The sequence below is a fragment of the Pseudophryne corroboree genome, chromosome 3, assembly GCF_028390025.1.
Source record: "Pseudophryne corroboree isolate aPseCor3 chromosome 3, aPseCor3.hap2, whole genome shotgun sequence".
Lineage (NCBI taxonomy): Eukaryota > Metazoa > Chordata > Amphibia > Anura > Myobatrachidae > Pseudophryne > Pseudophryne corroboree.
In genome coordinates this window covers 18,199,731-18,227,171 of record NC_086446.1, presented here as the reverse complement: position 1 = coordinate 18,227,171, position 27,441 = coordinate 18,199,731, and the positions used below count along the sequence as shown (strand labels likewise).

The 27,441-nt window shown below is 47.1% G+C and overlaps 1 protein-coding gene across 1 annotated transcript in view; it reads left to right on the top strand.

Annotated features, from left to right (window-relative positions):
- The window catches only part of LOC135057020 (zinc finger protein 585A-like), a 305,581-nt gene extending 287,795 nt beyond the window's left edge, over positions 1-17,786 (top strand). Inside the window, exon 4 of the mRNA XM_063962883.1 lies at positions 16,392-17,786. Within this exon, the coding sequence (XP_063818953.1) occupies positions 16,392-17,767 (1,376 nt within the window). The 3' untranslated portion in view covers positions 17,768-17,786. The remainder of the gene's footprint in view (positions 1-16,391) is intronic.
- The last annotated feature ends 9,655 nt before the right edge of the window (positions 17,787-27,441 follow it).

Sequence of the window (27,441 nt, the reverse complement as noted above, 5' to 3'; positions counted from 1 at the left end):
CCCCCCGGGCAGCCACCCAGGATGAGCCCACCTTGCTCGTAGAATGGGCATTCACCGAATTCGGTATCAGCAATCCTGCCGTGGAATGAGCGTGCTGAATCGTACCTCTGACCCAGCGCGCAATGGTCTGCTTAGAAGTAGGACACCCAATCTTGTTGGGAGCATACAGGACAAACAGAGCCTCTGTTTTCCATATCCAAGCCTTTCTTGCGACATAACTTCTCAAAGCTCTGACCACATCCAGAGACTTCGAAGCAGCGAAGGTGTCAGTAGCCACTGGCACCACAATAGGTTGGTTTACATGGAAAGAAGAAACCACCTTTGGAAGAAATTGCTGACGAGTTCTTAGTTCAGCCCTATCTTCATGGAAGATCAAGTAACTCAGACACCCTTCTTGCGGATTCCAAGGCCAACAGCATGACCACTTTCCAAGTGAGAAACTTTAACTCTACCTCCTGGAGAGGTTCAAACCAATCTGATTGAAGGAACTGCAATACCACGTTAAGATCCCACGGTGCAGTAGGAGGCACAAATGGAGGTTGGATGTGCAGAAGCCCTTTCACAAACGTCTGAACTTCTGGAAGGGAGGCCAATTGTTTCTGAAAGAAAACGGACAAGGCCGAAATCTGGACCTTGATTGAACGCAATCTTAAGCCAGCATCCACAACCGCCTGAAGAAAATGGAGAAAAGGTCCTAACTGAAACTCTTCCGTTGGAGCCTTCTTGGTTTCACACCAAGATACATATTTTCTCCAAATGCGGTGGTAATGTCTAGGCATTACTCCTTTCCTAGCCTGAATTAGAGTGGGAATGACTTCTTTGAGAATACCCTTATGGGCTAGGATCCGGCGCTTAACAGCCATGCCGTCAAACGTAGCCTCGGTAAGCCTTGATACATGCACGGCCCCTGCTGCAGCAGGTCCTCGCGAAGAGGAAGAGGCCGAGGATCTTCTATGAGCAACTCCTGAAGATCTGGATACCAAGCCCTCCTTGGCCAGTCTGGGACAATGAGGATCGCTCGAACCCCTGTTCTTCTTATGATCTTGAGAACTTTTGGTATTAGCGGAAGTGGAGGGAAGACATACACCGACCGAAACACCCAGTGGGCCACTAGTGCATCCACTGCTATTACTTGTGGGTCTCTCGACCTGGAACAATATCTCTGAAGCTTCTTGATGAGACGAGATGCCATCATGTCTACTTGAGGAACTCCCCAAAGACCTATCACCTCTACGAAGACTTGTGGGTGGAGGCCCCATTCTCCTGGATTGAGATTGTGTCTGCTGAGGAAGTCTGCTTCCCAGTTTTCCACTCCCAGAATGAAAATTGCAGACAGAGCTCTTGCATGTCTTTCCGCCCGGAGGAGGATCCTTGTCACCTCTGCCATTGCCGCTCTGCTTTTTGTTCCGCCCTGACGGTTTATGTACGCCACTGCTGTTACTTTGTCCGACTGGATCTGTATGGGTTGACCTTGAAGAAGATGCCCCGCTTGTAGAAGGCCGTTGTAAACGGCTCTCAACTCCAGAACGTTTATGTGAAGACAAGTTTCTTGACTTGACCATCTTCCTTGGAAGCTTTCCCCCTGTGTGACTGCTCCCCAGCCTCGGAGACTTGCATCCGTGGTTACTAGGATCCAGTCCTGAATCCCGAACCTGCGTCCCTCTAGGGGGTGAGAACTGTGTAGCCACCACAGGAGCGAAATTCTGGCTTTGGATGACAGGATTATCCTCTGGTGCATGTGTAGATGGGATCCAGACCACTTGTCCAATAGGTCCCACTGGAATACTCTGGCATCGAATCTGCCAAATGGTATGGCCTCGTAGGCCGCTACCATCTTCCCCAACAACCGAATGCATTGATGAATCGACACTCTTGTTGGTTCCAGAATTTGTTTGACCATTCTCTGGATTTCCAGAGCCTTTTCCACTGGAAGAAATACCCTCTGTACTTCTGTGTCCAGTATCATCCCCAGAAACGATAATCTTGTCGTCGGTTCCAACTGTGACTTTGGAAAATTTATGATCCAACCGTGTTGTTGAAGTACTGTCAGGGAGAGTGCAATGCTCATCACCAACTTTTCTCTGATGTCCTAGTGGATGCTGGGGACTCCGTAAGGACCATGGGGAATAGGCGGGCTCCGCAGGAGGCTGGGCACTTTAAAGAAAGATTAGGTACTATCTGGTGTGCACTGGCTCCTCCCTCTATGCCCCTCCTCCAGACCTCAGTTAGAATCTGTGCCCGGCGAGAGCAGAGGCACCCAGTGGGCTCTCCAGAGCCTGGTAGAAAAGAAAGTATTTGTTAGGTTTTTTATTTTCAGTGAGGTTCTGCTGGCAACAGACTCACTGCTACGAGAGACTGAGGGGAGAGAAGCAAACCTGCCTGCTTGCAGCCAACTTGCGCTTCTAGGCTACTGGACACCATTAGCTCCAGAGGGATCGAACACAGGCAGCAGTCCTTGTCATCCGCTCCCGGAGCCGCGCCGCCGTCCCCCTCACAGAGCCAGAGATCCGAAGACATCGAAATCGGCGGCAAGACTCCGGTCTTCATTAAGGTAGTGCACAGCACTGCAGCTGTGCGCCATTGCTCCCGCAGCACATCACACACTCCGGTCACTGGTGGGTGCAGGGCGCTGGGGGGGGGGCGCCCTGGGCAGCAATAGTATACCTTTCAGGCAAAATACCCACATATACAGCCTGTGCTGTATATGGGGAATAACCCCCGCCATTTTTTACACAGAATTGAGCGGGACAGAAGCTCGCCGCTGAGAGGGCGGGGCCTTATTCCTCAGCACACCAGCGCCATTGTACTTCACAGCTCCGCTGGAAGCAAGCTCCCTGGGTTCTCCCCTGCAGTATCCAGGTACTCCAAGGGCAAAAAGAGAGGGGGGACACATAAATTTAGGCGCAAATACATTATTCAGCAGCTACTGGGGTCACACTGAGTGTAGTGTCATTCCTGGGTATAATAGCGCTGTGGTGTGTGCTGGGCATACTCCTCCTCTGTCTCCCCAAAAGCCTCGGTGGGGTCCCTGTCCTCGATCAGATCGTCCCCTGTGTGTCTGTGGTGTGTCGATACGTTAGTGTCGACATGTTTAATGAGAAGGTTATGTGGAGGCGGAGCAGGTGCATATGGACGTGGTGTCGACACCCTCGGGGCCGACACCGGATTGGATGGATATGTGACTTTTCCACCGTCACATGAGTTAAATGAGTTATGTGAGAAAGCCTAGGAATGTCCTGAAAAGAAGGTAGTAATTCCCAAGAGATTGCTAATGGCGTATCCTTTCCCGCTAACGGACAGGTTACGCTGGGAATCCCCTCCCAGGGTAGACAAGGCTTTAACGCGCCTATCTAAAAAGGTAGCTCTGCCGTCTCAGGATACGGCCGCCCTAAAGGATCCTGCAGATAGGAAGCAGGAAGCAATCCTGAAGTCTGTGTATACACTGTCTGGTACTCTCCTGAGACCAGCCATTGCGTTGGCATGGATGTGCAGCGCAGTAGCAGCGTGGGCGGATACCCTAATGGAAGAATTAGATACCCTAGATAGGGATACTATTTTGCTGACTCTGGGGCATATCAAGGATGCGGTTCTGTATATGCGGGATGCCCAGAGGGACATGTGCTCTCTAAGTTCCAGAGTGAACGCACTGTCCATTGCTGCCAGAAGAGGTTTATGGACCAGGCAGTGGACAGGGGATGCTGATTCCAAAAAGCATATGGAAATTTTAGCATACAAGGGTGAGGAATTGTTTGGAGAAGGTCTCTCGGACCTGGTCTCTACCGCCACGGATGGGAAATCAAAATTCTTACCGTATGTTTCCGCACAGCCTAAAAAGACACCTTATTATCAGATGCAGTCCTTTCGTTTCCAAAAGGGAAAGAAGGTTAGAGGAGCATCTTTCCTTGCCAGAGGTAAGGGAAAGGAAAGAAGCTGCAGCATCCAGCCAGTTCCCAGGAGCCAAAGTCCTCCCCGGCCTCCTCTAAGTCTGCCGCATAACGCTGGGGCTCCACAGGCGGAGCCAGGAGCGGTGGGGGTGCGTCTCAGACATTTCAGCCACCGGTGGCTATGTTCACGGGTGGATCCTTGGGCGACAAATTTGTCTCACAGGGATACAAGCTGGAATTCGAAGAGACGCCCCCTCAGCGTTTCCTGAAATCTGCCTTGCCGACTTACCCCATGGAGAGGGAAGTAGTGCTGGCAGCAATTCACAAACTATCTCTACAACAGGTGGTGGTAAGGGTTCCCCTACTCCAGCAGGGGAAGGGATACTATTCCACCTTGTTTGTGGTACCGAAACCGGACGGTTCGGTCAGGCCCATTTTGAATTTGAAGTCCCTGAACAGGTACATGAAAAAGTTCAAATTCAAGATGGAATCGCTCAGAGCGGTCATTGCAAGCCTGGAGGAGGGGGATTTCATGGTGTCGTTGGACATCAAGGATGCCTACTTACATGTCACCATCTATCTTCCTCACCAACAGTACCTCAGGTTTGTGGTACAGGATTGTCATTACCAATTCCAGATGTTGCCGTTTGGCCTGTCTACGGCACCGAGGGTTTTTACCAAGGTAATGACAGAGATGATGGTACTCCTACGAAAGCAAGGAGTTACTGTTATCCCATACTTGGACGATCTCCTACTAAAGGCAAGGTCCAGGGAGCAGTTGCTGAGCAACGTTGCGCTCTCTCAAGATGTGTTACAACAGCACGGCTGGATCCTGAATATCCAAAAGTCGCAGCTGATTCCTACCAATCGTCTGCCCTTCCTGGGCATGATTCTGGACACGGACCAGAAGAGAGTATTTCTTCCAGAGGAGAAGGCACAGGAGCTCACGACTCTGGTCAGAGGCCTCTTGAAACCAAAACAGGTGTCGGTGCATCACTGCACACGAGTACTCGGGAAAATGGTGGCGTCATACGAAGCCATTCCATTCGGCAGATTCCATGCAAGGATTTTTCAATGGGATCTGCTGGACAAGTGGTCCGGCTCGCATCTTCAGATGCATCGGCTGATCACCCTGTCCCCCAGGGCCAGGGTGTCTCTGCTGTGGTGGCTGCAAACCTCTCACCTACTCGAGGGTCGCAGGTTCGGCATACAGGACTGGGTCCTGGTGACCACGGATGCAAGCCTCCGAGGGTGGGGGGCAGTCACTCTGGGACGAAACTTCCAAGGACTGTGGTCAAGTCAGAAGACTTGCCTGCACATCAATATCCTGGAACTAAGGGCAATATACAACGCCCTGAGTCAAGCGGAGCCTCTGCTCCGAGACCGCCCAGTGTTGATTCAGTCAGACAACATCACTGCGGTCGCCCATGTAAACCGCCAGGGCGGCACAAGAAGCAGGGTGGAAATCGCAAAAGCCACCAGGATTCTGCGTTGGGTGGACAATCACATACAAGCACTGTCAGCAGTGTTCATTCCAGACTTCCTCAGCAGACACGACTTACACCCGGGAGAGTGGGCACTTCATCAAGAAGTCTTCATCCAGATTAGAAATCGATGGGAATGGCCACAAGTGGACATGATGGGGTCCCGTCTCAACAAAAAGCTAAAAAGATATTGCGCCAGGTCAAGGGACCCTCAGGCGATAGCTGTGGAAGCTCTGACAACGCCATGGGTGTTTCAGTCGGTCTACGTGTTTCCTCCTCTGCCTCTCATACCCAAGGTATTGAGAATAAGAAGAAGAAGAGGAGTGAGAACAATACTCATTGTTCCGGATTGGCCAAGAAGATCTTGGTACCCGGAACTGCAATAAATGCTATCAGAGGACCCATGGCCTCTGCCTCTCAGACAGGACCTGTTGCAGCAAGGGCCTTGTCTGTTCCCAGACTTACCGCGGCTGCGTTTGACGGCATGGCGGTAGAACGCCGGATCCTAGCAGAAAAAGGCATTCCGGATGAGGTAATTCCTACGCTGATTAAGGCTAGGAAAGATGTGACGGCAAACCATTATCACCGCATATGGCGAAAATATGTTGCCTGGTGTGAGGCCAGAAAGGCCCCTACAGAGGATTCCTACACTTTTTACAGTCAGGTGTGACTAAGGGTCTGAAATTAGGTTCCATAAAGGTCCAAATTTCGGCTTTATCCATTTTCTTTCAAAAGGAACTGGCTTCATTGCCTGAAGTTCAAACTTTTGTGAAAGGGGTGCTGCACATTCAGCCCCCTTTTGTGCCACCAGTGGCACCGTGGGATCTTAATGTAGTCCTGGACTTCCTAAAATCCCACTGGTTCGAGCCACTTAAACAGTGGAGCTCAAATATCTCACTTGGAAAGTGGTCATGTTATTGGCCTTGGCCTCGGCCAGACGTGTGTCGGAATTGGCGGCTTTATCATGTAAAAGCCCCTATCTGATTTTCCATGTAGACGGGGCAGAACTGCGGACCCGCCCGCAGTTTTTGCCAAAGGTGGTGTCATCTTTTCATCTGAACCAACCTATTGTGGTACCTGCGGCTACTCGTGACTTGGAGGACTCCAAGTTGCTGGATGTAGTCCGGGTTTTGAAGGTTTATGTTTCCAGAACGGCTGGAGTCAGGAAGACTGACTCGCTGTTTATACTGTCTGCACCCAACAAGCTGGGTGCACCTGCTTCAAAGCAAACCATTGCTCACTGGATCTGTAACACGATTCAGCAGGCTCATTCTGCGGCAGGATTGCCGCATCCAAAATCGGTGAAAGTCCATTCCACAATGAAGGTGGGCTCTTCTTTGGCGGCTGCTCGAGGGGTCTCGGCATTACAGCTTTGCCGAGCAGCTACTTGGTCAGGTTCAAACACGTTTGCAAAATTCTACAAGTTTGATACCCTGGCTAAGGAGGACCTTGAGTTTGCCCATTCGGTGCTGCAGAGTCATCCGCACTCTCCCGTCCGTTTGGGAGCTTTGGTATAATCCCCATGGTCCTTACGAAGTCCCCAGCATCCACTAGGACGTCAGAGAAAATAAGAATTTACTCACCGGTAATTCTATTTCTCGTAGTCCGTAGTGGAGGCTGGGCGCCCGTCCCAAGTGCGGACTTTCTGCAATACGTGTATATAGTTATTGCATAATACAGGGTTTTGTTATGAGCCATCTGTTGTGTGAGGCTCAGTTTATGTTCATACTGTTAACTGGGTAAGTTTATCACATGTTGTACGGTGTGATTGGTGTGGCTGGTATGGATCTTACCCTGGGTTCCAAACCCTTTCCTGGTAATGTCAGCTCTTCTGGGCACAGTTTCCTTAACTGAGGTCTGGAGGAGGGGCATAGGGGGAGGAGCCAGTGCACACCAGATAGTACCTAATCTTTCTTTAAAGTGCCCAGCCTCCTGCGGAGCCCGCCTATTCCCCATGGTTCTTACGGAGTCCCCAGCATCCACTACAGACTACGAGAAATAGAATTACCGGTGAGTAAATTCTTATTTTCCCTGGACCTCGCCTTTATCAGGAGATCGTCCAGGTAAGGAATTATTTTGACTCCCTGCTGTCGAAGGAGGACCATCATCTCCGCCATCACCTTGGTAAACACCCTCGGTGCCGTGAAGAGTCCGATCGGCAACGTCTGAAATTGGTAATGACAATCCTGGACTGCAAATCTCAGATAAGCTTGATGCGGAGGATAGATAGGAACAAGTAAGTAGGTATCTTTTATGTCCAATGACACCATGAAGTCACTTTCCTCCAGACTGGAAATCACTGCCCTCAGAGATTCCATCTTGAATTTGAACCTTTGCAGGTAGAGATTCAGTGTTTTCAGATTCAGAATTGGTCTGACCGAGCCATCCGGCTTCGTAACTACGAAAAGGCTTGAATAAAAACCTTCTCCTTGTTGTGACAAGGGTACCAGGACAATTACTTGCTCCTGACACAATTTTTGTATTGCTGCTGACACCACTTCTCTGTCTGGAACAGAAGCTGGTAAGGCCGATTTGAAAAATCGGCATGGTGGATGTCTTGAAACTCCAGTTTGTACCCGTGGGACACTATTTGTAAGACCCACGGGTCCAGGCCAGATTGAACCCAAATCTGACTGAAGAGTTTCAGACGTGCCCCACCTGAGCGGACTCCCGCAAGGGAGCCCCAGCGTCATGCTGAAGATTTGGCAGAAGCAGAGGTTGATTTCTGCTCCTGTGATCCTGAAGACGCTGTGGACTTTTTTCCTTTTCCCTGTCCTTTACCCGCCAGGGCAGGAGCATTAGGCAAAAATGTCGACTTACCTGCGGTAGACACAGAAATTAAGGCATCCAGCCCATCTCCAAACAAGGCCTCGCCTTTATACGGGAGAGCCTCCATATTCCTTTTGGAATCTGCGTCAGCATTCCATTGGCGAATCCACAATGCCCTACGTGCTGAAATTGCCATGGTAGCAGCTCTTGATCCCAAGAGACCAATATCTTTCATGGCTTCCGGCATATATGCAGCAGCGTCTTTTATATGACCTAACGTTAGGAGTATCTCGTCTCTATCTATTGTGTCAATGTCTGATGACAAGTTTTTTGACCACTTTTCAATAGCACTACTCACCCACGCACAGGCAATGGTAGGCCTGAGTAGTGTCCCATTGGTCATATAAATAGATTTTCTCATACGTCCTAGAGGATGCTGGGGTCACCATTAAAACCATGGGGTATAGACGGGATCCGGAGGAGACATGGGCACTTTAAGACTTTGAAAGGGTGTGCCCCTCCTCCAGACTCCAGTTTTAGAATTGTGCTCCGTGAGACTGGAAGCACTGCAGGGAGCTCTACTGAGTTTCTCTAAAAAATACTTTTTGTTAGGTTTTTTATTTTCAGGGAGGCTGCTGGCAACAGTCTCCCTGCATCGTGGGACTTAGGGGAGAGAAGTATGACCCACTTCCAGTGAGTTCAAGGGCTCTGCTTCTGGCTACAGGGCACCATTAGCTCCGAGGGTGCTGATCGCTGGGTACACCCAGATGCTCCCTCCCGCAACCGGCCGTCACCCCCCTTACAGAGTCAGAAGACAGGTGAGTAACCGAAGAAAAGAAGACTTCTTCCTCAGTGACGCCATTTTCTGAAGTACCGCGCAGCGGGTGGACGCTGCGCGCCAAGCTCCCACACACAGCACTACAGGGTGTAGGGCGCGGGGGGATGGGCGCCCTGGGCAGCTATTAAACTTCCTCTGTAGGACACTGGCAGGAGGGGACATTAGTGCCACGGCACTGTCCTAACCCCCGCCAGTATAAATATTAGAGAAAGCGGGACAGAAGCGTGCCATTGAGGGGGCGGAGCTTCTTCCTCACAGCTCACGGTGCCATTTCCTCTACACAAGCTGCAGAGACGCTGATCCTCCTCACACTGACAAGTACAAGGGGTGGAAACCAGGGGGGAGTCATATCCATTGGTGATATATATGTGATATAAAAGCGCTGTAGGTCTGATACTTTATTGGTAATTTCAGAGCCATTGTTTAGCGCTGGGTTGTGAGCTGGCAAATTCCCTCTGTGTGTCTCTGACAGGCTTTTCTGTGGGTCTGTCCCCTATATGCCCGGTGTGTCTGTGGGTGATTGGTGCATGTGTGTCGACATGTCTGAGGCTGAAGGCTCTTCTCAGGAGGAGGCTGTATTAGAGACACAGACAGCTGCGGGGGTGACCCTGTCGGCACCGCCGACACCTGATTGGGTAAAAGTATTGAACGCCCTGAATACTAATGTAGCTCTTATTAGTAAGAGGTTAGATAAGTCTGAGTCTCAGACCCAGGCATGGAAGAAATCTGTGGAAGATATGTTATTGCAAGTTCAGGTCCCCTTAGTGTCACAAAAACGTACGTTGACCCAGTTGGCAGACACTGATACCGACACGGACTCTGATTCCAGTGTCGACTATAGCGATTCCAGATTAGATCCAAAATTGGCAAAAAGCATTCAGTACATGATTGTGGCTGTTAAAGAGGTATTACATATCACTGAGGACCCGGCTGTCCCTGATAAAAGGGTCTGTATGTATAAGGAAAGGAAACCTGTTATAATGTTTCCTCCCTCTCATGAACTGAATACGCTATTTGAAAAAGTCTGGGAAAGTCCTGACAAAAAATTTCAGATTCCCAAAAAGAATTACGATAGCTTATCCGTTTCTCTCGGCGGCTAGGGAAAAGTGGGAGTCACCCCCCACTGTGGACAAGGCCCTGTCACGTTTGTCTAAAAAGGTGGCTCTCCCGTCACCTGACATGGCGGCCCTTAAGGATCCTGCGGATCGTAAACAAGAAACTACGGTAAAGTCTATTTATGCGACCACGGGGACGCTACTCAGACCTGTCATTGCGTCTGCTTGGGTAAGTAGTGCTATCGAAAAGTGGGCAGACATCTTCTGAAATAGATAACCTAGATAGGGATAGCATCCTCTTGACGCTAGGTTATATCAAAGATGCTGCAGTGTACCTTAAGGAAGCTGCGAGAGATATTGGTCTTTTAGGATCTAAGGCCAATGCCATGGCAATCTCAGCTAGACGAGCTTTGTGGATTCATCAATGGACTGCTGATGCGGATTCCAAGAAAAGTATAGAATCTCTACCATATAAAGGTAAGACCTTATTTGGTGACGTCCTTGATGATTTGGTTTCTACAGCTACCGTGGGTAAGTCATCCTTCTTGCCTTATGTTCCTCCACAACAAAAGAAGACACACCACTATCAGATGCAGTCCTTTCGGCCCAATAAATACAAAAAGGGCCAAGGTTCTTCCTTCCTTGCTACTAGGGGAAGGGGAAGAGGATAACGCTCACCAGCCTTGTCAGGCTCCCAGGAGCAGAAGTCCTCCCAGGCTTCTACCAATTCCACCACATGACGTTGGGGCTTCTATGCGGGAGTCCGCACCGGTGGGGGCACGTCTCAAACTCTTCAGTCAGTTTTGGGTTCGTTCGGACCTAGACCCATGGGTTTTATATATAGTTTCCTAAGGGTACAAGCTGGAGTTTCAAGACGTTCCCCCTCGCCGGTTTTTCAAATCGGCCTTGCCAGCTTCTCTTCCCAACAGGGAGGTAGTTTGCGACACAATACAAAAGTTGTGTCAAAATCAAGTTATTGTCAGGGTCACAACAGGGAGAAGGGTTTTATTCGAGCCTGTTTGTCGTCCCGAAGCCGGACGGCTCGGTCAGACCAATCCTAAACCTGAAATCCCTAAATTTCTACCTAAAGAAATTCAAATTCAAGATGGAGTCTCTTAGAGCAGTGATCTCAAGTCTTGAGGACGGGGATTTTATGGTGTCGGTGGACATAAAAGATGCCTACTTACATGTTCCCATTTATCCTCCGCATCAAGCTTATCTGAGGTTTGCAATCCAGGATTGTCATTACCAATTTCAAACGTTGCTGTTTGGTCTATCCACGGCTCCGAAGATCTTCACCAAAGTGATGGCGGAGATGATGGTTTTCCTTCGCAAACAAGGAGTCACGATTATCCCATACTTGGACGATCTCCTAATCAAGGTGAGATCCAGGGACCAGTTGGTGCAAAACGTTGCACTCTCCCTGACAGTTCTTCAGCAACACGGTTGGCTCCTAAACTTGCCAAAATCACAGTTGACTCCGACAACGCGGTTGTCATTTTTGGGAATGATATTGGACACAGAACTACAGAGAGTTTTTCTTCCAGTGGAAAAGGCTCTGGAACTTAAGAATCTGGTCAAACAAATTCTGAAACCAACAAGAGTGTCAATCCATCAATGCATTCGGTTGCTGGGGAAGATGGTTGCGGCCTACGAGGCCATTCAGTTTGGCAGGTTTCATGGCAGAGTGTTCCAGTGGGACCTGTTGGACAAGTGGTCCGGGTCCCATCTACACATGCACCAGAGGATAATCCTGTCTTCCAAGACTAGGGTATCACTCCTGTGGTGGCTGCACAGCTCTCACCTCCTAGAGGGGTGCAGGTTTGGGATACAGCACTGGATCCTAATGACCACGGATGCAAGCCTCCGAGGCTGGAGGGCAGTCACAATGGGAGAAAACTTCCAAGGAGGATGGTCAAGTCAGGAAACTTGTCTCCACATAAATGTTCTGGAGTTAAGGGCCATTTACAATGGCCCTCTGCAGGCGGAACATCTTCTTCGAGATCTACCTGTACTGATCCAGTCGGACAATGTAACAGCAGTAGCGTACACAAACCGTCAGGGCGGAACGAAAAGCAGAGCGGCGATGGCAGAAGCCACAAGGATTTTCCGCTGGGCGGAAAAGCATACAAGCGCTTTGTCAGCGATCTTTATTCCAGGAGTGGACAACTGGAAAGCAGACTTCCTCAGCAGACACGATCTCCATCCAGGAGAGTGGGGCCTCCACCAAGAAGTCTTCGCAGAGGTGACAAGGCGTTGGGAAGTTCCTCAAGTAGACATGATGGCATCTCGTCTCAACAAGATGCTTCAGAGATATTGTTCCAGGTCAAGGAACCCTCAAGCAATTGCAGTGGATGCACTGGTGACACCGTGGGTGTTTCGGTCGGTGTATGTATTCCCTCCACTTCCTCTCATTCCAAAAGTTCTAAAGATCAAAAGAACAACAAAGATCCGGGCGATCCTCGTTGTCCCAGACTGGCCAAGGAGGGCTTGGTATCCAGATCTTCAGGAATTACTCATAGGAGACCCCTTGCCTCTTCCTCTGCGCGAGGACCTGTTAGAACAGGTGACGTGCGTGTATCAGGACTTACCGCGGCTACATTTGACGGCATGGCGGTTGAGGGCAAAATCCTAGCCCGTAAGGGTATTCTCAGTGAAGTCATTCCCACATTCAGGCCAGAAAAGGGGTAATGTCATAATATGTTTCTTGGTGTGAATCCAAGGGTGTTCCTACTGAAGAGTTTTGGCTAGGTCGTCTTCTCCATTTTCTGCAAGCAGGTGTGGATGCGGGCCTAAAATTGGGCTCAATTAAGGTACAGATTTCAGCCTTGTCGGTTTTCTTTCAGAAACAGTTGGCCTCCATTCCAGAAGTTCAGACTTTCGTGAAAGGAGTGTTGCACATCCAACCTCCATTTGTGCCTTCAGTGGCACCTTGGGACCTTTAACGTGGTGTTGCAGTTCCTTCAATCACATTGGTTTGAACCTTTACGGAAGGTGGAGTTGAAATTCCTCACTTGAAAAGTGGTCATCCTGTTGGGCTTGGCTTCTGCAAGGCGGATGTCTGAGTTAGCGGCCTTGTCTCACAAGAGCCCTTATTTGATCTTCCATGAAGATAGAGCTGAATTGAGGACATGTCAGCAATTTCTACCGAAGGTGGTTTCCTCTTTCCACATGAACCAACCTATTGTGGTACCTGTGGCTACTGACACCTTCGCTGAGTCAAAATCTCTGGATGTGGTCAGAGCTTTGAAGATTTAGGTCACCAGAACGGCTCAGATTAGGAAAACAGAAGCTCTGTTTGTCCTGTATGCTCCCAACAAGGTTGGGTGTCCTACTTCCAAGCAGAATATTGCACGCTGGATCTGTAACATGATTCAGCATGCCCATTCCACGTCTGGATTGCCGTTACCGGAATCGGTGAAGGCCCATTCTACTAGAAAGGTGGGCTCGTCCTGGGCGACTGCCCGGGGGGTCTCGGCATTGCAACTTTGCCGAGCAGCTACTTGGTCGGGGTCAAACACATTTGCAAAATTCTACAAGTTTGACACCTTGGCTGATAAAGACCTTAAGTTTGGTCAATCGGTGCTGCAGAGTCGTCCGCACTCTCCCGCCCGTTCTAGAGCTTTGGTATAACCCCATGGTTCTAATGGTGACCCCAGCATCCTCTAGGACGTATGAGAAAATAGGATTTTAATGCCTACCGGTAAATCCTTTTCACTTAGTCCGTAGAGGATGCTGGGTGCCCGTCCCAGTGCGTACTGTATCTGCAGTTTTAGTTGTGGTTACACACATGTTGTGTTACGTTTATTGTCAGCATGTTGCTGCAAATTGTTCCTGCCATTGCCTTGTGTTATGTTGGATGCCACGTTGTGCGGCATGCTTGAGGTGTGAGCTGGTTTGAATCTCACCTTAGTTTAACAATAAATCCTTTCCTCGAAATGTCCGTCTTCCTGGGCACAGTTCCTATAACTGGAGTCTGGAGGAGGAGCCAGTTCACACCCTTTGAAAGTCTTAAAGTGCCCATGTCTCCTGCGGATCCCGTCTATACCCCATGGTTCTAATGGTGACCCCAGCATCCTCTACGGACTAAGAGAAAAGGATTTACTGGTAGGTATTAAAATCCTATTTTAATGTAGTCTCTAACTTGCGGTCTGCCGGCTCCTTTAGTGAAGCCGTCCCAGGCGCAGGGAGAATCACCTTTTTTGTTAAGCGTGACAGGGCACTGTCTAAAATGGGGGGTGACTCCCACCTTTTCCTGTTTTCTGCCGGGAAAGGGTATGCTGCCTGAATTCTTTTGGGAATCTGAAATTTCTTTTCAGGGTTAGTCCAGACTCCCTCAAAGAGACTGTTCAGCTCATGAAATGGAGGGAAAGTTACATTCATTTTGTTTTCTTTATAAAAGTAAGCCTTCTGTGGTAAAGGAGGGGGCTCCGTAACTTCTAACACCTCCTTTATAGCAACAATCATGTATTGAATGTTTTTCGCTAACTTTGGATCAATTGTCCTGGAATCACTAGTGTCGACACAGGAATCAGAGTCCGTGTCGGTATCAGTTTGTACTACTAGTGCAAATTACTTTTTATGTGAACCAGAGGGGTCCCCTGTGGATGAAAAGGCAGAAATATTAAAAATCACATCTTCCACAGATTTTCTCCAGTTTTCTGCATGAGACTCAGACTTATCCAATCTCTCACTGATATGAGTCACACTATCACGTAATTCTTTCACCCATTCAGGCTCATGGTGCGATGGCAGCGCCACCACATTACAACTCTGTCCCTAAAATGGTTTCCTCAGGGGAAGAGCTCCCTGTCTCAGACATGTCACACACGTGCACAACCACACCACAGACACTCCGGGGCTTATAGGGGACAGACCCACAGTAAAATCTGTCAGAGGGAAACAGAAAGGAGTTGCCAGCTCACAACTCAGCGCCCACAGAAAAAATCCCTGTGTAACATATTTTGTACACAGAGGCTTTCAAGCGCTTATATATTGCCAATAATAGGTTTAACACCTAAATATTACAACCCCCCCCCCTTTTTGCACCCTGATACTTGTTTCAGAAGTGGAGAGGAGGATCAGCGTTTCTTCCCCTGCAGCTGGTGGGAGAAAATGGCGCTGATCAGTGTGCTGGCTGTCTGAGGAAGAAGCTCCGCCCCCTGCAATGGCGCGTTTCTCCTCAGGTATTAGACATAATCTTTATACTGGCGGTGGTGTAGGACTGTGTAAAACATTGTATGCTACCTTTTGCCAGTGAGAGTAGGGTTCATGCTGCCCAGGGCGCCCCCGCGCCCTGCACCCTGCTGGGCTCTGTGTTACGGACTGCATGTTTGCGCAGCGTTCCCGATCGCTGCGCGGTACCTTAAGCCGTCGCGATGACCGGAGATCCCTCTCAGCAGATCTCCGGTAACACTACTCACCAGTCTTCTGGCTCTGTTAGGGGGGTGACGGCGTGCTGTGGGAGTGAGCGCATAGCCGCAGCTAGTGTTCAGTACCCTTCAGGAGCTAGTGGTGTCCTGTCAGCAGAAGCAGAGCCATGAATCTGTATAGGACGTTGGTTCCTACTTCTTCCCCCTAAGTCCCACGAAGCAGGGAGACTGTTGCCAGCAGTCCCCTGTAAAATAAAAAACCTAAATAAAGTCTTTTTAGTAGAGCTCCACTAGAGTGCGACCAGTCTGCCTGGGCACATTTTCTAAACTGAGGTCTGGAGGTGGGGCATAGAGGGAGGAGCCAGTTCACACTCTGAAAAAGTCTTAAAGTGCCCATGGCTCCTGCAGAACTGTCTATACCACATGGTACTAAAGTGGACCCCAGCATCCTCTAGGTCGTATGAGAAATATCTAAGTCTTATTATAATATTACATTTGTTATTGTGAGTGTTCTCAGGAGGGTGGACACAATGATAGCCTGAGACACAATATTATAAAGCCTTCATTAAAAGTTATGTTTTAATATACACACACATTTACAATTAAGTGTCCCAGAAAGTCGTCTTCTCCTATTGTTTACAAGATTAGTATTGTTACAGAAAATGTCACATTTCCATAATGTATTTTATTTCCAGCAGATGGACACACAAGCAGGAATATCTCAGAAAGACATCTAATTTCATCCCCGGATTGTGAAATAAAAGATAATGACAGTAGACAGGATTATCCAGGAGATAACCCCATTACCCCAATTATACATCCAGCTCTATCATCTGATCCCTCTGATCCTGGGAAATATTCTCCTGATCACTCTGATATTGGAGCATCTGTTACAGCTCTTACAGTAGATACAGTGTTTCCCTGTTCTATAGATGCCAAATGTTTTATACAGAACACAAACCTTATTACCCATCAACCAGCTAATGCAGATGAGAGGCCATTTCCATGTTCTGATTGTGGGAAATGTTTTACATACAAATCACGTCTTGTTATACATCAGAGAAGTCACACAGGTGAGAAGCCATTTTCTTGCTCTGAGTGTGGGAAATGTTTTTTACAGAACTCACACCTTGTTAGACATCAGAGAAGTCACACAGGTGAGAAGCCATTTTCTTGCTCTGACTGTAGGAAATGTTTTACACGGAAATCACAACTTGTTACACATCAGAGAAGTCACTCAGGTGAGAATCCATTTCCATGTTCTGAGTGTGAGAAATGTTTTGCACACAAATCATATCTTGTTATACATCAGAGAAGTCACACAGGTGAGAAGCCATTTTCTTGCTCTGAGTGTGGGAAATGTTTTTTACAGAACTCACACCTTGTTAGACATCAGAGAACTCACACAGGTGAGAAGCCATTTTCTTGCTCTGACTGTAGGAAATGTTTTATACGGAAATCACAACTTGTTAGACATCAGAGAAGTCACACAGGTGAGAATCCATTTCCATGTTCTGAGTGTGAGAAATGTTTTGCACACAAATCATATCTTGTTGCACATCAGAGAAGTCACACAGGTGAGAATCCATTTCCATGTTCTGAGTGTGGGAAATGTTTTGCATACAAATCAGCTCTTGTTCTACATCAGAGAAGTCACACAGGTGAGAAGCCATTTTCTTGCTCTGAGTGCGGGAAATGTTTTACCCTGAAATCAAATCTTGTTACACATCAGAGAAGTCACACAGATGAGAATCCATTTCCATGTTCTGAGTGTGGGAAATGTTTTGCATACAAATCAGATCTTGTTAAACATCAGAGAATTCACACAGGTGAGAATCCATTTCCATGTTCTGAGTGTGAGAAATGTTTTGCACACAAATCAAATCTTGTTGCACATCAGAGAAGTCACACAGGTGAGAATCCATTTCCATGTTCTGAGTGTGGGAAATGTTTTGCACACAAATCAGATCTTGTAAAACATCAGAGAATTCACACTGGTGAGAAGCCATTTTCTTGCTCTGAGTGTCGGAAATATTTTACCCAGAAATCACAACTTGTTACACATCAGAGAAGTCACACAGGTGAGAAGCCCTTTGCATGTTCTGAGTGTGGGAAATGTTTTGCACACAAATCAAATCTTGTTACACATCAGAGAAGTCACACAGGAGAGAATCCATTTCCATGTTCTGAGTGTGGGAAATGTTTTGCACACAAATCAGATCTTGTTAAACATCGGAGAATTCACACAGGTGAGAAGCCATTTTCTTGCTCTGAGTGTGGGAAATGTTTTTCACACAAATCACAACTTGTTGCACATCAGCGAAGTCACACAAGTGAGAGGCCATTTCCATGTTCTGATGAATAAGCTCTTGTTGCACACAATGGAGGTCATTCCGAGTTGTTCGCTCGCAAGGCGATTTTAGCAGAGTTGCTCACGCTAAGCCGCCGCCTACTGGGAGTGAATCTTAGCTTCTTAAAATTGCGAACGACGTATTCGCAATTTTGCGATTACAAACTTCTTAGCAGTTTCAGAGTAGCTTCAGACTTACTCGGCATCTGCGATCAGTTCAGTGCTTGTCGTTCCTGGTTTGACGTCACAAACACACCCAGCGTTCGCCCAGACACTCCCCCGTTTCTCCAGCCACTCCTGCGTTTTTTCCGGAAACTGTAGCGTTTTTTCCCACACGCCCATAAAACGGCCTTTTTCCGCCCAGTAACACCCATTTCCTGTCAATCACTCTACGATCGCTGGAGCGAAGAAAAAGCCGTGAGTAAAAATCCTAACTTCATAGCAAATTTACTTGGCGCAGTCGCAGTGCGGACATTGCGCATGCGCACTACGCGGAAAATCGCTGCGATGCGATGAAATTTACCGAGCGAACAACTCGGAATGAGGGCCAATAGACGTCACTCAGGTGAGGAACCATTTTATTCTTCTGGAGTATACTTATCATTGCCATGTAACATTCTTCAATGTTCTTATCCTATCTCCCATGCTTTTTGCAATATACGTGCTACCACAGGGTGAAACAATCAGACGTCATGTCCTCGTTGGATGGCTTGATTCCAAAGGAGATAGGCTTGAAGAAGATCATTGTAAATTGCCCTAAGTTTCAGGACATGTATTGGTAGTGACGATTCTTGACTCGACCACTTCCTCTGGAACTGGGCCACTTGAGTCACAGCGCCCCAACCCCGGAGGCTGGCATCCGTTGTCAGTAGAGTACAAGACTGGGTACTGAAACTTCGACCCTCCACAGGGTGAGAGACTTGTAGCCACCATAACGGGGAGAGCCATGCTTTTGGTGACAGAGCTATACTCTGGTGCATGTGCAGGTAAGACCCTGATCACCTGTCTAGTAGATCCAGCTGGAACGGACGTGCATGAAATCTGCCGTACTGGATTGCAAAGATGAACTGAGATCTTGTGGGGTCTGAGCACTGAGCAGACCATAGCTTGGATAGTCAAGGCATTGTCCATTGGAAGGAATACCTTCTGAGACATTGTGTCCAGTATCATTCCCAGGAGCTGAATTCTTTGTGCCGGTTCCAGGTGAGACTTCTGGAAATTTAGGATACATCCATGGTCCGTAAGCAGGCGAGTAGTCAAGTCGATGCCCTGTAGCAGACGTTCCCTGGACATCGCCTTTATCAGGAGATCGTCCAAGTAGGGGACTATGTTGACGCCCATCCTGCGCAACTGCAGCATTATCTCCACCATAACTTTTGTGAAAACCCTTGGAGCTGTGGAGAGACCAAAGGGTAAGGCCTGAAAGTGGAAGTTGTGGTCCAGTACAGCGAACCGGAAGTAAGCCTGATGAGGAGGCCATATGGGGATATTTAAGTAAACATCCTTGACAACCAGGGATACAAGGAACTGCTCCAGGCCGGAGACCACCACCCTCAGGGACTCCATCTTGAATTTGAACACACATAGATACGGATTCTAGATGGGCTGTACCGAACCGTCCGGTTTAGGTACGACAAAAAGACTAGAGTAAAAACCCCTGCTTTGCAACGGAGGAGGTACTGGGACAACTACCCCTATTTGTAGTAGTTTTTGAATGGTATCTTGCAAGGTAACCCTTGCTATGGGTGAGGCTGGTAAGCTTGACTTGAAAAATCTGAGAGGAGGTAGTGCTAGAAATTCCAACTGGTACTCTTGGGATATGTGGTCCCTCACCCTAGGATCCCGGTAGGACTGTGACCACACATGGGCGAAGTGTTAAAGGCGAGCACCTACCTGAAAGTCATCTTGCTGCTGGGGTCAACCATCATGCGGAGGTCTTAGTGGATGAGGATCCGGATCCTTGGTCCCGAGATCCAGCAGCCGCTGGTTTACGGGACTTACCGCAAGTTCCTCTAGCAGCATTTGAGGCACCTCTGGCTCTGCCTCTGACCACATGAAAGGACTGTAGAGAGGGCCCAGGGTAGAGATGTCTAGCAGGAGGCGCACCAGATGGTAGATATGTAGACTTACCCGCCGTCACCTGGGAAATCCACTTGTTCAGTTCTTCCCCAAACAAGGCATCCCCTGTAAAAGGAAGATTCTCCACACCTTTCTTGGAATCAGCATCCGCTGACCATTGTCGCAGCCACAGTGCCCTGCGAGCCGAGACCGCCATATCTGTGGTACGGCCATTGATGACACATAATTCTTTAATGGCCTCACTCATAAGATTTGCAGCATCCTGGATAAGATGCAGTAGTGTACAGATCTCCTGAGGCAGGGAGTCAAACCCTCATATTATCAGACCCTTTTACCATAGTCCTGGAAGTCTAGCCACAAGCTATAGTGGGCTTTTGAGCTACGCCCACCGCAGTATAGATTTGAGAGTAGTCTCAATCTTACGGTCAGCTGGGTCTTTTAGAGAGAGAACCCCAGGTACAGGCCGTACTATTTTACGTGACAGCCTGGACACTGAAGTATCCTCAGACGGTGGATTTTCCCTTACTATCCTATCCTCAGGTGGAAAAGGAAAGGAATTTATTAACCATTTAGGAGTTATGAATTTCTTATCTGGATTGACCCACGGCTCTTTAGAAAGGGAGTTTAATTCCTTTGATATGGTGAAGGTAGCAGAGGATTTTGGTTTCACATTAAAAAAAAATTCTCGGTGGCCTAGCTACCTAACTGAACGGAGGCAGTTTCTGAGAGCTCTGGCACCTACCTGCGGTAATCAGCTCCTCGGACACTGCAGGGGGTCGGATCTGGGTCCCCACATACAGCCGCTGCTGCATAGCCTCTCCCTGCATTGGAGAGTATCACTCGCGGGACTGCAGGACGCAGTGCTTAGCTCTCGGAGGTCGCGGCCTAGTCCCTAGCTGGAAGTAGCGGTCTCGAGTACCAGGCCACACTCGTGCACGGAGCTTGGCCGGCACGGAAGCCCGTAGCCGCGGTCCTCTCCTTCCCACAGTGTGGGGAAGCAATTTGCATCCTGCCTGGCCGAAGATCCTGCTCAGCTCTCTCCTGCACAGTATCACTAGCCGAGAGATTCAGAGGTCTGGGGCAGAACTTGCTCAGGAGGGTGCGGACGGCGGCCATTTACAGTGAAGTGAGGAGACTGCACCACAACCCCTCATATCATACTGGGTCCCCTTCCATAGTGCTATTTTAATTTGGGCAGCCCCAATGGGTCCCTGTTACACCTGCTCCCAGCCTGCGCTTGCCATTCTCTCTGCCCTGGTGATAACACTGCCCAAAACACCTCCCCAGTATTCCCTTCAGCTGTTGTTTACCTGGGGATCCCTACAAGCCTTCATCCACTACCTACTGGTAATTGACAGAGGGAGACAAGCCTGCAGAGTAGAGAGGCGCCCCATACTATCCTGACAATCTGCAGCCCCCCGTCTATCTCTCAGTGCAACTTTCCTGGGGATTCTTGACTCGGTGTGATATGCAGCTAATGTAAAGCACCCCCACACCTTGGGAACATGAAACGATTCAACCACTGCGTCAGAGACTTCTGGTGGGCATGCCTAACACAGTGGCCACTTCATATTGCGGGCTACCAATTCCCCGGTATTTACCACCATCAAGGAGTCACCATCATCCCCCCGAACTGGGTGAAAATCTTCCTGAAGGGAAGGGGATAACAGCGGGTCAGACCCTGGATATCGCGGTCAGCTCCCCGTGCTGACAAGCCAGATTGTGTGCTGGCTCACTGAGCCCGGAGGCCATCTTGAGAGGCACGGTGCGGCGTTTCCCCCACCCAGGTGTTGTGCAGGTAGCTGCCTGGACTGCGGTTCCCCTCCCCAGTATGGCCAGCTAGAAACTTCAGTTTGAGTGCTGCTGGAGGATCCCCGTGTGTGCTTTCTAGGAGAGCTGCAGTGCTGGGTAGCTCACACATAGCGCTCCCTCTCCCCGCCATGCTGCAGCAGAGCAGCTCGGTATCAGTGTAATGTATACTCAGTGACGTATTGTCTCCCCTGGCATCATCTCACCTGCATGTTATCCGCTCTACAGCTCTCACAGCAGCATATTACTTCTATACTTCTATACATTATACCATGGAGAAATGTGTGGCTAAAACACCAAGAAATACTAAAGGCTCTCAGAAAGAGAAGCCCCCTGTGGTCGCCTTATCTCCTATTCCAGCCTCTCCCATCAGAGGTGATTCTTCAGACTCATTTGATCCTACTATTATTTTATTTATTAGCAGTTTCTTATATAGCGCATCATATTCCGTTGCACTTTACAAGTAGAACAACAGTTCTAGAACAAAACTGGGCAAAGACAGACAGACATAGAGGGAAATAGACATTGATACACAAGGATAGATGCTACCTATTGCATAATGGTCCACCAGATTGCTAGGTTCTTAATGGGTTGTATGATATGATCACCCAGCAATGTTGGAAGACAAAATATGTGAGGTTATGTGGACTGTACAGAGAGGATGTAATTGGATAGGGAAGCATTGAAGGTTATGTGGGTGGGTCTGGAATTTGGTAGGCTTGTCTGAAGAGATGAGTTTTCTACCACTTGCTCTGCATCGGCTGAAAGGGCTAAAGAAATAGACATATTTCCCCCTTACTTGACACTAAATTAGCCCCCCTCACCGAGGCCGTGACCTCAGCGACTGCACTTCTGAAGCACCACACCTCACGTTTAACTGAGGCCGAGGATAGGATCTCAACCCTGGAGGATGAGTTGTAGGAGGCAAAGAATCTATTACATACTTAGGATACCAATATGCTGGTGTTACAAGACAAATTGGAGGAACTTGAAAATTAGAACCGCCGGCTTGATCTGCACCTAATCAGTCTGCCGGAATCAGTAAGGCTTAAAGAGCTACTATATGTCGTATCATCATGGTTGCCTGAAGCTCTGGGGCTACCGTCAACAGCCAGACTGCTTCAAGTAGAGAGAGTTCACCGTATCTGCCATGACCGTCATGATAAACCACAGTGCAGTTATATTTCGCCTTCTTAATTATCTTGACAAGGTAAATATAATGGACGCATACCGCAAACTGAAGGATATCAATTATGAGGACACCCGAATCCTCTTGATTTAGGACTTCTCATTTCAGGTATCTGTTAAACGCCGGGAATTCTCTGCAATCTGTACCGAGATGTTCTCAAAGGGCATCCGATTTGCACTTCTCTACCCTGCCAAACTTCGAGTTCATCATGACGGCATTACATCCTTCTTTGAAACTCCTCAAGCTGCGAAGAACTTTTTGTCCTCATTGAACTCTTCTCCTAGATCCTCTGCTGCTGACACGGACTGATGTCTAGATCTGCTAATTATCGGAATTACTATTATTACAAGCTGTTATTTGTAATACAAGTTTGTTTTGTGATGTCAGGGAGGTCCTGCGATTTTTGCCACGGACCAAGTTTGTTCTGCCTGCCTGGCGGGATTGGAGCTTAGCGCTCCCTGTCTTTTTTTATTTTTTTTATTTTTCTCTTTCACCTTTTTTCTTGTTTTTTCCTTTTTCTTATCATATTGTAATAGTTAATTGGTTTACATGGCTCTTTGGTCCGTCACACTGGGATATTTTTGATGTATTTATTTGGTTGCTTTCCACACACTCCAATCCCATTTACCAATGTTACCGTTTATTTAGAAACATTGTATGAACGCCCTCATTGGCCTACTTGCTGGGATGGGCTAGGGACCTACATAGGTTTAGTTTTCCGCCTTAAGCTTCCCAAATGAGGTATTGGATAATAATATGGCATCCTCTTTAATCAATGTCAAACCACAGTCCAAAACCTCTATCAAATGCATATCTTGGCATGGAGAAGGGCTGAACACCACCATTAAATGGAAAAAAGTCTAAAGCCATCTGAAAAAAACTCCGCCCAGATGTTGTCTTCCTGCAGGAAACACACTGGAGGGTCTCTGATCCTAACACACTGTGTGACACCTAGGTCCATGGCTTTAATTCAGCCTCATATCATAACAAATCTCAGGGGGGTGGGTCCTTTATTATGTTTAGCAATTCTGTCCAATATGTTATTTGCCATGAATGGTGTGACCCAGAGGGACGCTTCCTATTCCTGAAAGTTGACATGGAGTGGGAACTATACACCTTAGTTTGTCTCTACGCTCCTACTGGCTCAAATGCATTCTTTTTCTCTGATGTTTTTTCCAGACCTGGGCGGAGGGGATTGTGATCCTGAGTGGAGACCTTAATGTAATTATGGATCCAGAACTGGATGTTTCCGGAGGTCCTAGACACCTCAGAAATAATCGGTCACCTCCCCCCACAGTTTTCCTTCTAATTGATTCTCTCACCTTACTTAAGCGTTGGAGATTTTTTCACCCCACCTCTTGTGAATATACCTTTTACTCCCACCCCCATAATTCCATCTCCCGATTAGTTTATTGGTTGATATCCAGTTCTCTTTTACACAAAGAAGAACAGGTAGCCAACTAGCCATAAAGGACATCTTATAATCAGAACACGTTCCCATTTGGATGACTATCACCCTGCTTAAGCCCAAAGCTTTTTCTTATAACTGGAAATTCCCTGATTATTTAGTGTCTACTGATGAGTTCGTAACCCATTTCACACAGTCTTTCTCTAATTACCATACAGACAATAGTATACATTGCCCATATATGAACTTATTTTGAACAGCGTCTAAACCGGCTGTCAAAGTAAAATTGCATATTTCAATATTTAGAATACGCTATGGCATTTATTAATGGATGCATCTACGATGCATGCGTCAATACGGTAGGGCGCGAATGACCATAACGGCAAGTTACTGTGTGCATTACAGTAGAAGATGCATTTGTTAATAAATATCATACTGTCACAAAATAGCAAATCTATCTTACACACACTCAAATGTGGTTTCTCCAGGAATACAAATACTCATAGGATTTCTTTGTTGGGAAAGTAAATACCTTATGTGTGCCTGACTGTAACCACAATTGAGAGTTGTGTATCGAGTCTATAGATACTGGATTGTCATCGTTACACTAGAGGTCAATAAACAAGAACACAATATCACATACATAAAACACAAGCCAGAACCTTGTTTGCTTAAAACCTATAATGAGCTAAACAAGACCACCAAAAGGTCAAAAGGTGACATTCAATATAGTACAGACTAGACATTGATGTATGATATATCAAATGTATAATATTTATATTCTCCTACACATAGTTTTAAACACATCTAACCCACGGTTTATATATATTTCATAATGTAATTGTAATAGCAGGAAACAATAGATATATATATATATATATATATATATAAAGGTATTGTTCCATTAAATATCAAGGACACCGTGTAAGGATACCGTGTGTGGGACCAAATTGTTCAGGGTCACATAAGTTAGAATTCGGTGGTTGCGATGATCTTGTCACATATTGCGGCAACAAGTTATTAGCAATACCATATTCAATTATATTACTGTATGATAATGTGGTGGGTTTGACTGGTCTTGGGGTGGGAACTCAGATGTAAACAACAGTAATCACATCTCAGGACTTAGTCATCGCCCACTGTCTGAGCTGACCAATGATCCCAAGTGTACTGGATATGTCCCACCCCTGGACCAATAGCAGAAGACCCAGACATGTACCTTCTCCAATATACAGTATATAAGTCCCTTACCCAGGAAGCTCAGTTGTTGCTGATTCTAAAATGGAGATGACTGTCCACTGAGCAAAGGGTGATGTATGCTGGCTGTGACTGCTTCCCATGTAACTGTAACTCTGTAACCCTATCTTATACTTATATGATATACTGAATGATATACTGTACATATGTTATTTTGTATGCATACCTTTTAATATCAAATACATATATATATCTCTGAGCGTTGGACCTCAGTATACCATGTGTGTGACTACTTGCGACATTTAGCACACTATTATCGTATATGGTAATAAGACGCAATTTGCGTCTGCAGTATATAATAACACTGGTATGTAAATGTTTATTAAAACTAATGGAAATTCACACAGCTTTAAGGGGACATATTATCACTTACGCTGCAGCCAAAACTTACCCAAAGATTCTCCCAAGCCTCCACAGCAGTTTCTCTAGCGTATTCTGCATTACTGGCCAATCCCTCAGAATCCTCACACCTTTTGTATAAACAAGCCAAAGACTTCTACGACACTCTTTGCACGGAAAGGTACCAGATGAACCTCAATTACCAGAAAAAATGATCCTTTCGGTGGGGAAATAGACCTGGGAAACTCCTGGCCAGTATGGTGCGTGCTTCCACAGCTGCGACCCCGATTTTATCAATCCAATTACATGACGGCCCTCTCTCCACCTCTCACACTGAGATAAACTCGACCTTTTTGAATTATTTAGAACCCTTTTATAGTGCCCCCATAGATGATCCAATAGCAGGAATGGAGATCCTAACCCACCGTAACATTCCGGTACTCACTGCAGACGACATGGAATTTTTGATGTACCCAGTCACAGCACAGGAGGTAGAACACACAATCAAATCACTCCCTCAAGAGAAAGGACCCAGAGAGGATCCCCAGAAAACATGAAATCCCTTTGTGGAGCACTCTTTTACTAAAAATTATTGATAATTTGACTTAAAACATAACTTTTACTTTCTTATCTAAAAAACTGAAACTTAAACAATGTGAAGACATACAATACACATAATACATACAATAAAAAGGCTCAATAAAAATTTATTTGGTAGTGGTGTTGTTTTCAAAGGTAAATGTTTAAATACGTATAGCACGACAATTCAAAGGGCATTAATAATTTTGATACTAATTTAACACTTTATCCAGCTTATAGGTACCCCTTCATTCTCCTTTAGCATGCATCAGCATAATTGGCAAATAAATGTACTTAACATAAATCAGTTTAATTAGATATGCCACGGCCTATCCGTTTGATAGATAGACAGTGTCTAGTTAGACAGTCAATAGATAGACACCATATGTTAGATTGACATTACGTCGACGGGGTCAAAAGGTCGACAGGTCAAAAAGTCGACATGGAAAAGGTCGACACGTCAAAAGGTCGACATGCAAAAGGTCGACAGGGTCAAAAGGTCGACAGGGTCAAAAGGTCGACATGAAAATGGTCGACATGAAAAAGATAGACATTTTTTTTTTTTTTTAAATGTAACATGTTTTTGGATTATTTCATACTTTCTCTATCCATGTCGGCATAGAGTTGGTTATAAACCTTGTGGCGAGCGCAGCGAGCTACCGTGCCCAGAGTGTGGCGAGCGAAGCGAGCCCCGCGAGGGTATGCCTTTCTACAATTGGGGGTCCCAGATGACAAAACTATCCACACAAACCACAAAAATGCAAAAAACATGGTGTCTACCTTTTTCATGTCGACCTTTTGACCCAGTCGACCTTTTGACCTGTCGACCTTTTCCATGTCGACCTTTTGACCATGTCGACCTTTTGACCCTGTCGACCTAATGTCCATCTAACATATGTCTATCTTTCATACCGGAACCGTTACTCTGGACTATGTAAAATGTGTACTATGTTACTGTGTACTATGTTACTATGTACTATGTTACTGTGTACTATGTTACTGTGTACTATGTTACTGTGTACTATGTTA